Source organism: Bombina bombina, chromosome 11 (assembly GCF_027579735.1).
Source record: "Bombina bombina isolate aBomBom1 chromosome 11, aBomBom1.pri, whole genome shotgun sequence".
Taxonomy (NCBI): Eukaryota; Metazoa; Chordata; class Amphibia; order Anura; family Bombinatoridae; genus Bombina; species Bombina bombina.
In genome coordinates, this window is record NC_069509.1 from 62,681,409 (window position 1) to 62,694,168 (window position 12,760).

The 12,760-nt window shown below is 39.3% G+C and overlaps 1 protein-coding gene across 1 annotated transcript in view; it reads right to left on the reverse strand.

The window, feature by feature from the left end:
- Nucleotides 1–4,314: 4,314 nt before the first annotated feature.
- The window catches only part of CIAO3 (cytosolic iron-sulfur assembly component 3), a 40,204-nt gene continuing 31,758 nt past the window's right edge, over nt 4,315–12,760 (reverse strand). Inside the window, exons 10-11 of the mRNA XM_053695270.1 lie at nt 7,304–7,461; nt 4,315–5,770 (exon numbers count right to left, since the gene is read on the reverse strand). Coding sequence (XP_053551245.1) covers nt 5,532–5,770; nt 7,304–7,461 — 397 coding nt within the window. The 3' untranslated portion in view covers nt 4,315–5,531. The remainder of the gene's footprint in view (nt 5,771–7,303; nt 7,462–12,760) is intronic.

Consider the following 12,760-nt stretch of genomic DNA (forward strand, 5'->3'; position numbering starts at 1 on the left):
TATATCCATGACTTCCTCATACGGAGTCTCCCTACTGAGCGACTTTTCCAGTTCCTCGAACCAGAACCCCGCCGCTGTAGTGACAGGAATAATGCACGAAATAGGTTGAAGGAGGTAACCTTGCTGTACAAAAATCTTTTTAAGCAAACCCTCCAATTTTTAATCCATAGGATCTTTGAAAGCACAATTGTCCTCAATAGGAATGGTCGTGCGCTTGGCTAGAGTAGAAAACTCGCCCTCGACCTTAGGGACTGTTTGCCATGTGTCCTTCCTGGGGTCGACCATAGGGAACAATTTCTTAAATATAGGAGGAGGGACAAAAGGTATGCCTGGCTTCTCCCACTCCTTATTCACTATGTCCGCCACCCGTTTAGGTATCGGAAAAGCATCAGGGTGCACCGGGACCTCAAGGAACTGTCCATCTTGCACAATTTTTCTGGGTTGACCAGATTGTCACAATCATCCAGAGTAGATAGCACCTCCTTAAGTAATGCGCGGAGATGCTCTAATTTAAATTTAAATGTCACAACATCAGGTTCTGCCTGCTGAGAAATTCTTCCTGTATCAGAAATTTCCCCATCTGACAAACCCTCCCTCACTGCCACTTCAGATTGGTGTGAGGGTATGACAGAAAAATTATCATCAGCGCCCTCCTGCTCTACAGTGTTTAAAACAGAGCAATCGCGCTTTCTCTGAAATGCTGGCATTTTGGATAAAATATTAGCTATGGAGTTATCCATTGCTGCCGTCAATTACTGTATAGTAACAAGCATTGGCGCGCTAGAAGTACTAGGGGTCGCCTGCGCGGGCATAACTGGTATAGACACAGAAGGAGATGATGTAGAACTATGTCTACTTCCTTCATCTGAGGAATCATCCTGGGCAACTTTACAATTTGTGACAGTTCTGTCCTTACTTTGTTTGGACGCTATGGCACAATTATCACATATATTTGAAGGGGGAACCACATTGGCTACCATACATACAGAACATGATCTATCTGAAGGTACAGACATGTTAAACAGGCTTAAACTGGTTAATAAAGCACAAAAACCGTTTTAAAACAAAACCGTTACTGTCTCTTTAAATGTTAAACAGGGCACACTTTATTACTGAATATGTGAAAAACTAGGAAGGAATTATCCAATCTTTACCAAATTTTCACCACAGTGTCTTAATACATTCAAAGTATTGCACCCCAATTTTCAAGCTGTTAACCCTTAAAATGTGGAAACCGGAGCCGTTTTTAATTTTAACCCCCTTACAGTCCCAGCCACAGCCTTTGCTGCAACTTCACCAATCCCAGGGGGGTATATGATACCAAATGAAGCCTTCTAGGAACGTTTTTAGTGGATTCCAGACCCTCACACATGCAGCTGCATGTACTGAACTCAAAATTAACTGCACAGTAATGGCGCGAAAATGAGGCTCTGCCTACTACAGAGAAAGGCCCTTCCTGACTGGGAAGGTGTCTTAACAAGTGCCTGGTGCTAAAAACGTTCCCCAATGTTATAAAAGTGTGAAATTCAACTTCAAACTGCATATAATACTTAAATAAAGCAATCAATTTAGCCCCTAAAAGTGTCTACCAGTTTATAGCCCATATTAAGCCCTTTATTCTGTTTGAGACTAAGAAAATGGCTTACCGATCCCCATGAGGGAAAAATGACAGCCTTCCAGCATTACACAGTCTTGTTAGAAAATGGCTAGTCATACCTTAAGCAGAAGAGCCTGCTAACTGTTTCCCCCAACTGAAGTTATCTCATCTCAACAGTCCTATGTGGAAACAGCAAACGATTTTAGTAACTGCTGCTAAAATCATCTTCCTCTCACAAACAGAACTCTTCATCTCTTTCTGTTTCAGAGTAAATAGTACATACCAGCACTATTTTAAAATAACAAACTCTTGATAGAAGAATAAAAAACTACAACTAAACACCACAAACTCCTCACCATCCCCGAGGAAATGCTACTTGTTCAGAGCGGCAAGGAGAATGACTGGGGGGGCGGAGCCTAGGAGGGACTATATGGACAGCTCTTGCTGTGTGCTCTCCTTGCCTTTCCCTGTGGGGGAGGAGAATATCCCACAAGTAATGGATGACACCGTGGACCGGACACACCAATGTTGGAGAAAGAAAATATAATTGTACACTTTAAATCATTCGGGGTTTTTTTTGGCTCTTGTAAAAGCTTCTGTTACAGACCTTGAGGAATATCCCCTGGCCTTGGATCTTTCTTTCATGCTCTGGGCATGTACCTCAAATTTCTTATTTGAGGAACAATTAATTCCTTTTCAATCTTAGGAATTGTCCAGTCAGAATGCCCCTAATCAGGGGGGGCAGGGCGAGCACTAGATGCTAACAGAATACTGTTTGTAGCCGTGTCCTTTCTAGAATTCTCGCTCACTATACAGCCACCCGCCTTTCTGATTTTTATATCCAGAAAGGAATTTATTTATTTATTTATTTAAGAAGTGCCTGGAGTGACATCACAGTGGGCGGTGTGTCAGTACATACTGAAGTTAAACTGCGAGTGTGGAGCAGCAAGGAAAGAGTCTGAGGTCTCACGATTGCTTGGATCCCTTTATGCCACTGGCCATTCCTTAAAAAGTCTTACAGTAAGGTGACTGGGGATGTGTGAGGTCATATGTGGAAAAGGAAGTAAGTGAAGAGTTCCCTCTCCTATCTGTCCTGCTGTGTCAGCTGGGACCTCGAGTGCAGTGTTTACCACGGTCCATTTGTAAATGCTGGTTTACATATCATGTTGCAAAGGAAACCATGTTTTATGCTGAATAACAAACAAATGATTTAACCCTTTAACGCCGTCAGGACGTTGTATTTTGTTCGAATTTTGCTGGGCTTTAGCGCTGAAGGACGAAATACGTCATAACCGCTTGGCTTCCCTGAAGCCACTGGCGCTTCCCTGATGGGATCGCGGTCTGGAGGGCGTGCCTAGCATCATAGGGACGCCCCTTGACGAAATCCCATCATTGAAATCTTGTGGCCACGTGCACAATCGCGAGATTTCAATTTGTTTACATCGGAACAGTTGTTCCAAGGTAGACAAGTTAACCCCGGCACAAAAGGGTTAAAGTGTACAATTATATTTTCTTTTTCCTGGCCAGGATTTTTTTCTTGTGCAGGAAGCTATGCTCATGTTTATATACGTGAACGGTTTCTACTTTAGGCATGTTTACTTATTTTGTGTGGTAGCTCTCCCTATACAATGGGTAATAAACAAGTTTGTTTGCACCTGAGTTATCCGTGTCACATGATTATTTGATTGTTTCTAAAAGAGTGCTGAATTCCCTAACTGTGGAGATAAATAAGCTCATATACCTTCTCTCTTTCTATTTCTGATAAAATTTATATATTTAAACATAATTTGGCTTCCTCCAATTGTTGCGTGCCCCCTTTGGCGCCCAGCTCGTGGGGCATGCAACGATTGGAGGAAGCCAGATTTGTCACCGATATGCTAAATACAGAAGGAGATGCGGGTGGAGGATCGGCGGGCTGTTTACCATAACAAAATAGTAAGTATTTATAAAAATAAGCGTCTTTGTAAAGTTTAATGACTTGAAGTGCCCCTGTTTTTAAGATTATTTTTAAAATACTGGGCTTTAAATCATTAAACTTTGCAATCACTTTAATGAACTGATAAACCTCAAGCACTATGGGGCCTATCTATCAAGCTCCGAACGGAGCTTGTGGGCCCGTGTTTCTGGCGAGTGTTCAGACTCGCCAGAAACACAAGTTATGGAGCAGCGGTCTAAAGAATCGCCACAATTCAACACGATCAAGTACGATCGGGTTGATTGACACCCCCCTGCTGGTGGCCCATTGGCCGCGAGTCTGCAGGGGGAGGCGTTTCACCAGCAGCTCTTGTGAGCTGCTGGTGCAATGCTGAATACGGAGATCGTATTGCTCTCCGCATTCAGCGATGTCTGTCGGATCAGGTCCGACAGACATTTGTTAAATTGGCCTCAATAGCTCATTCAAAAATAAATTTATAAAACACTGAATGAAAAAATATTTTTTTAATTACATGATTCAAATTATTTTGTACAGATGTTTTCAAACTTGATCCATGCGATATACACATTTAGTCACAAGAGGACAGTATAATAATTACAATGTAAGGCAGAAGTAGACCAGCTATGAAATGCAAACATTTTATCTGGCACAACAACCGATGCCAATAAACCAAAACAATACAATATACTTTAGAAGGGATTTATAAACATCCAAATTATATATATATATATATATATATATATATATATATATATATATATATATATATTATAGTGTGCAGTGTTCTCCACAGAAGATATTGCCAGCCGGGTGGCATTATAAAGCTGGGTGAGGGCAACACTTTGCAATATTATTACATTTTCTGATATATAAATAAATATATATATATATATATATATTATTAATTAAACTATTAATGTCAGAAATTGTATAATTTTACATGAATTATATTTAATGATAAATTATGCAACAAACATTGAAAATAATTAATATTAATTCATTTTAGCTTCATCTATAGCCAGGTGGTTAGTAAAATCAGCCGGGTAGTGTGCCCATTAAATAAGTCTGGGGAGAACACTGGAGTAAATTTTTATACAATTTGATGAATAACATTTAAAAAGGCACTATTCTGTATATCAAGATTTTCTAAATGTAATCCTTGTAGAAATAAATGTACAAAACAGGACAACATATAGATTAATATTTTCAAACATAGTAATGTCGGCAATCATAGTTTTATAACGATGGTGTAATTTTAACGTAATTCCCAAGAGAGGGTTGTATTGCATTTAGTTTGCTTTGTATTGTTTCTCACCTCCAGTCCTCAAGCACATGTAACAGTCCAGAACCAAATCATTTCCCTACCCAAATTCAAGTAAATCACGAGTGAGCCTCCAATAAGTCCAGTTCTTAAAATCCAGCCTTTTGTTGGTACTTAAATGCAACATTAAACATCTCTTGTGTTGGTGTAAAGTTTATGCTTTTGTCCTACGCTCCCTAGAGGCCAAAAGCACAATCTGTAACCTAGGTTTTCAAAGTGTTGAAAATTGTTTACACCAGCTATGGCTCTGCAGCAAAAGCAGGTTCCAGAATTTGCTTTTTGGCATTTCTAGGGAACGTGGGACAAACACAATTTTTACACAAAAGCTAGAGGTGTTTAATGTTCTTTTAAGAACCATATGAAGAAAATGTCCACATATCTGTGTTATAAATTTTCTCCTTTATTAAAGTACAGACATCAAAGCGACATTTTGGGCATTTAACCCTTATTCATGCATGAATAAGGGTTAAAAACCCGAAACGTCATTTTTGATGTCTGTACTTAAATAAAAGAGAAGATTTATAAACACAGTGATGTGGACATTTCCTTAATATTGTGAACTACTGGAGACTTGGCAGAGTCTCTGTCTTCAACTACACTATCACTCAGTGGAAGCTGCTGTTAATTGTCTATGTTGGAATCTTTTAAGAACCATAGTTGATGTATTCTGCATTAATTTACCACTTAATGTTCAGATTGCTATTTATTTTCTCCACCGCATGGTACTGTGTGTGCAGAGACTGCTTTGCTTTCGTAGAATCGCTGCCTCCCAACCACTGCTCATACAGCTGTGTGACTCGCATGTTCCCCTCCAAGGGCTCTGTCTTCACTGTGTTGTACAGCTGCTCCACTCGCTGAAGTAAATCCTTCCCAGACTCTCCATCTGCTTTTATTTGGCCTCCGCCATTTAAACAACCTAAACAAGAAACAGGATTATCAGGGATATTCAACCAACATAATAGGATATTCTAGGTAGGTGCCAAAGAGGACGGAAGGATCAGTGTATGTATCCTATTCAAATATCGCTGTAAATAATTTAAAGGGACATTTAACACTTTGAGATGGTAATATAAAATTATAAATTGTATATAATAAGACAACTCTGCAATATACTTTCATTATTTATTTTGTCCTCTTTGCCTGTAATTCCATTCTGAAATTGTGAGCTTTTCAGTTCCTGTTAGAAATAGAAGTGCAGAACACTGTTAAATCCAGCACAACCATTGGCTGCACACTCTAGTGACCTATTTATAACTGACCCTAATTGGCCACAGCAGAGAAGGTAACACAAGTTACAACATGGCAGCTCCCAGTGTTTTATAGACACTAAAACTTTACACTTATTTTGTCAACTAATGAAACTTTAAAAAATACATCTACATGTTACTCATGGACTAATCTTTTCTTTGAATGCATCATTCTATCTAGCATGTATTTAGTGTTTAATGTCCCTTTAAGCATTAAAGGGATATTAAACACAAAGGGCTAGATTACAAGTGGAGCACTAATTTATTGCGCGCCTATAAATGGGCAATTTTGCCCATTTACGTGCACACGATAAATAACCAGCCATTACAAGCGGCTGGTTATTGCGCTCCGAAAATTAACCAGAGATCAAATCTCTGGTTAATTTTAAAAATGTCACCCAATTGCTCCGAAATTTAAGTGTGAGGTTCCTTTTTAAATAAATAAAATTGTAGCACCTTAATTTTTTATTAAAACAACTGCACAAAGCAGTTTTAAGGGGTTAAAGTGTGTTAGAAAAAAAACGTCACTTTACATTGCGGTCTATGGGGCTGTGTTTAAACTTTATATATATATATATATATATGTATATGATTATATACATATATATTTATGTGTCAATATGTGTATATTTACACATATAAACACAAATATTTATGTATATTCATATACTTATATATTTAAGATTGGCTGCCCATCGCTGTGCTAGGTTCTGTGCCGTGTCTGACGACATCAGAACGAGGCTCCCATTGGAGCCTATGGAAGCGCGCTCTCATCAGCGCAAAGCTTCCCTGCAATGCGAACAGGAGGTTGCGTTCGCATTATGCTTTACCTGTAATACCAGTGCACATTTACGTGCGCTGGTATTACGAGTGGAGCACTAATATCACGATCAAGAAAAAGCAAATTTTGCACTCCACTCGAAATCTGGCCCAAAATATTTATTTATTTCAATTTTAAACTTTCCATTTGACTTCTTTTATATAATTTGCTTTGTTCTTTTGGTATCCTTTGTCAAAAAGCATACCTAGGTAGGACCAGGAACAGCAATGCACTAGCGGGAGCTAGATACTGATTGGTGGCTCCACAGCAATGTGGTGAAAAAAGGCTTAGAAGCGAAGGGGTTAAACTAATTAATTAATGGACAAGTATAAGGTTTCTTTAAATTTAGCAATTTATGACTGTAATTACAGACAACAAGTACCTGAAGGACAGGCCATAACCTCCACGTAGTGATACGGACAGCGTCCTCGTTTAAGCTTCTGTACCAGGTTCTGAATATTCCGAAAGCCGTATGCTAATGCGAACTGCAACAAAATATTGCCGTCCTTTTCCAGGGTCACCTCTTGGAAGTCTTTGTTCCTAAAAGGGTGATTTAGACCGGGTTAAATATATCTGTACTTGTTTAACACAATGGTTTTCAACCAGGTTGCCTAGACCAGGGATGGGGAACCTTGGCTCTCCAGATGTTTCAGAACTGGCATGCTGAAGTCCAGTTGAGCATCATGGATAATGTAGTTCTGAAACATGAGAAGTGCCAAGGTTCCCCATCCGTGGCCTAGACATATAGGCCTAGATTTAGAGTTCGGCGGTAGCCGTCAAAACCAGCGTTAGAGGCTCCTAACGCTGGTTTTGGGCGCCCGCTGGTATTTGGAGTCAGTGATTAAAGGGTCTAACGCTCACTTTTCAGCCGCGACTTTTCCATACCGCAGATCCCCCTACGCCATTTGCGTAGCCTATCTTTTCAATGGGATCTTTCTAACGCTGGTATTTAGAGTCGTTTCTGCAGTGAGCGTTAGAGCTCTAACGACAAGATTCCAGCCGCCTGAAAATAGCAGGAGTTAAGAGCTTTCTGGCTAACGCCGGTTTATAAAGCTCTTAACTACTGTACCCTAAAGTACACTAACACCCATAAACTACCTATGTACCCCTAAACCGAGGTCCCCCCACATCGCCGCCACTCGATTAAAATTTTTAACCCCTAATCTGCCGACCGCCACCTACGTTATACTTATGTACCCCTAATCTGCTGCCCCTAACACCGCCGACCCCTGTATTATATCTATTAACCCCTAACTTGCCCCCCACAACGTCGCCGCAAGCTACTTAAAATAATTAACCCCTAATCTTCCGACCGCAAATCGCCGCCACCTACGTTATCCCTATGTACCCCTAATCTGCTACCCCTAACATCGCCGACCCCTATGTTATATTTATTAACCCCTAATCTGCCCCCCACAACGTCGCCGACACCTACCTACACTTATTAACCCCTAATCTGCCGAGCGGACCTGAGCGCTACTATAATAAAGTTATTAACCCCTAATCCGCCTCACTAACCCTATCATAAATAGTATTAACCCCTAATCTGCCCTCCCTAACATCGCCGACACCTACCTTCAATTATTAACCCCTAATCTGCCGACCGGAGCTCACCGCTATTCTAATAAATGTATTAACCCCTAAAGCTAAGTCTAACCCTAACACTAACACCCCCCTAAGTTAAATATAATTTTTATCTAACGAAATAAATTAACTCTTATTAAATAAATAATTCCTATTTAAAGCTAAATACTTACCTGTAAAATACATCCTAATATAGCTACAATATAAATTATAATTATATTATACCTATTTTAGGATTAATATTTATTTTACAGGCAACTTTGTAATTATTTTAACCAGGTACAATAGCTATTAAATAGTTAAGAACTATTTAATAGTTACCTAGTTAAAATAATTACAAATTTACCTGTAAAATAAATCCTAACCTAAGATATAATTAAACCTAACACTACCCTATCAATAAAATAATTAAATAAACTACCTACAATTACCTACAATTAACCTAACACTACACTATCAATAAATTAATTAAACACAATTGCTACAAATAAATAACATTAAATAAACTATCTAAAGTACAAAAAATAAAAAAGAACTAAGTTACAGAAAATAATAAAATATTTACAAACATAAGAAAAATATTACAACAATTTTAAACTAATTACACCTACTCTAAGCCCCCTAATAAAATAACAAAGCCCCCCAAAATAAAAAATTCCCTACCCTATTCTAAAATACAAATATTACAAGCTCTTTTACCTTACCAGCCCTGAACAGGGCCCTTTGCGGGGCATGCCCCAAGAATTTCAGCTCTTTTGCCTGTAAAAAAAAACATACTATACCCCCCCCCCAACATTACAACCCACCACCCACATACCCCTAATCTAACCCAAACCCCCCTTAAATAAACCTAACACTACCCCCCTGATGATCTTCCTACCTTGTCTTCACCATGCCAGGTTCACCGATCCGTCCTGGCTCCAAGATCTTCATCCAACCCAAGCGGGGGCTAGACATCCACTGAAGAAGTCCAGAAGAGGGTCCAAAGTCTTCCTCCTATCCGGCAAGAAGAGGACATCCGGACCGGCAAACATCTTCTCCAAGCGGCATCTTCTATCTTCTTCCATCCGATGACGACCGGCTCCATCTTGAAGACCTCCAGCGCGGATCCATCCTCTTCTTCCGACGACTAGACGACGAATGACGGTTCCTTTAAGGGACGTCATCCAAGATGGCGTCCCTCGAATTCCGATTGGCTGATAGGATTCTATCAGCCAATCGGAATTAAGGTAGGAATTTTCTGATTGGCTGATGGAATCAGCCAATCAGAATATAGTTCAATCCGATTGGCTGATCCAATCAGCCAATCAGATTGAGCTCGCATTCTATTGGCTGTTCCGATCAGCCAATAGAATGCGAGCTCAATCTGATTGGCTGATTGGATCAGCCAATCGGATTGAACTATATTCTGATTGGCTGATTCCATCAGCCAATCAGAAAATTCCTACCTTAATTCCGATTGGCTGATAGAATCCTATCAGCCAATCGGAATTCGAGGGACGCCATCTTGGATGACGTCCCTTAAAGGAACCGTCATTCGTCGTCTAGTCGTCGGAAGAAGAGGATGGATCCGCGCTGGAGGTCTTCAAGATGGAGCCGGTCGTCATCGGATGGAAGAAGATAGAAGATGCCGCTTGGAGAAGATGTTTGCCGGTCCGGATGTCCTCTTCTTGCCGGATAGGAGGAAGACTTTGGACCCTCTTCTGGACTTCTTCAGTGGATGTCTAGCCCCCGCTTGGGTTGGATGAAGATCTTGGAGCCAGGACGGATCGGTGAACCTGGCATGGTGAAGACAAGGTAGGAAGATCATCAGGGGGGTAGTGTTAGGTTTATTTAAGGGGGGTTTGGGTTAGATTAGGGGTATGTGGGTGGTGGGTTGTAATGTTGGGGGGGGGGTATAGTATGTTTTTTTTTACAGGCAAAAGAGCTGAAATTCTTGGGGCATGCCCCGCAAAGGGCCCTGTTCAGGGCTGGTAAGGTAAAAGAGCTTGTAATATTTGTATTTTAGAATAGGGTAGGGAATTTTTTATTTTGGGGGGCTTTGTTATTTTATTAGGGGGCTTAGAGTAGGTGTAATTAGTTTAAAATTGTTGTAATATTTTTCTTATGTTTGTAAATATTTTATTATTTTCTGTAACTTAGTTCTTTTTTATTTTTTGTACTTTAGATAGTTTATTTAATGTTATTTATTTGTAGCAATTGTGTTTAATTAATTTATTGATAGTGTAGTGTTAGGTTAATTGTAGGTAATTGTAGGTAGTTTATTTAATTATTTTATTGATAGGGTAGTGTTAGGTTTAATTATATCTTAGGTTAGGATTTATTTTACAGGTAAATTTGTAATTATTTTAACTAGGTAACTATTAAATAGTTCTTAACTATTTAATAGCTATTGTACCTGGTTAAAATAAATACAAAGTTGCCTGTAAAATAAATATTAATCCTAAAATAGGTATAATATAATTATAATTTATATTGTAGCTATATTAGGATGTATTTTACAGGTAAGTATTTAGCTTTAAATAGGAATTATTTATTTAATAAGAGTTAATTTATTTCGTTAGATAAAAATTATATTTAACTTAGGGGGGTGTTAGTGTTAGGGTTAGACTTAGCTTTAGGGGTTAATACATTTATTAGAATAGCGGTGAGCTCCGGTCGGCAGATTAGGGGTTAATAATTGAAGGTAGGTGTCGGCGATGTTAGGGAGGGCAGATTAGGGGTTAATACTATTTATGATAGGGTTAGTGAGGCGGATTAGGGGTTAATAACTTTATTATAGTAGCGCTCAGGTCCGCTCGGCAGATTAGGGGTTAATAAGTGTAGGTAGGTGTCGGCGACGTTGTGGGGGGCAGATTAGGGGTTAATAAATATAACATAGGGGTCGGCGATGTTAGGGCAGCAGATTAGGGGTACATAGGGATAACGTAGGTGGCGGCGGTTTACGGAGCGGCAGATTAGGGGTTAAAAGTGTAATGCAGGGGTCAGCGATAGCGGGGGCGGCAGATTAGGGGTTAATAAGTGTAAGGTTAGGGGTGTTTAGACTCGGGGTACATGTTAGGGTGTTAGGTGCAGACTTAGGAGGTGTTTCCCCATAGGAAACAATGGGGCTGCGTTAGGAGCTGAACGCTGCTTTTTTGCAGGTGTTAGGTTTTTTTTCAGCTCAAACAGCCCCATTGTTTCCTATGGGAGAATCGTGCACGAGCACGTTTTTGATGCCGGCCGCGTCCGTAAGCAACTCTGGTATCGAGAGTTGCATTTGCGGTAAAAATGCTCTACGCTCCTTTTTTGGAGCCTAACGCAGCATTTGTTTGAACTCTCGATACCAGAGTTAAATTTATGGTGCGGCCAGAAAAAAACCCGCGGAGCGTTAACAGCCCTTTTACCGCCGAACTCTAAATCTAGGCCATAGTTAGGGGAGCAGGTAATAAATGGAGACAAATTTAATAATAATAATTAATAATGTGTTGGTATTAAACATTTTTTGTTTTCAGTTGATTTAGGCTGATTTAACAGTTATGTAACTTAATATTTAAAGGGACACTGAACCCAATGTTTTTCTTTTGTGATTCAGATAGAGCATTACATTTTAAGCAACTTTCTAATTTACTCCTATTATCAAATTGTCTTCATTCTCTTGGTATCTTTATTTATAAAGCAAGAATGTAAGTTTAGATGCCGGCCCAATTTTGGTGAACAATCTGGGTTGTTCTTGCCGATTGGTGGATAAATTCACCCACCAATAAACAAGTGCTGTCCAGGTATACTGAACCAAACATTGGCTGACTCCTTAGCTTAGATGCCTTCTTTTTCAAATAAAGATAGCAAGAGAACGAAGAAAAAATGATAATAGCAGTAAATTAGAAAGTAAATTTGGGTTCAGTGTCCCTTTAATCTATTTGTCTTGTTTTGATTGTTAACTATATGCTACACATTATAAAACCACTAAGATAGTTACTTGCCTTTAAAAGGGATATGAAACTGTTTCCTTGTAATACAAAAGCACTAAGTGGAGGCTTATACTTAATAGAAATCTTTGCGATATGTATTATTCATCATTTTAAAAAGACTTTACCTTTTATTGCTTTTTTTTTAAAACTTCATTTGTGTTGGGTCCATTATTATAAGGAGGCTTGAGTCTCTACAGGGAAGGCATATCTAGCTTGATGTGATAAAACCTCTAGCGTAACATGAGCTGATTTACTATTCAGTGAATACAAGATAAACAGGAAGTATGTTTTGCCCATGCTCAGAA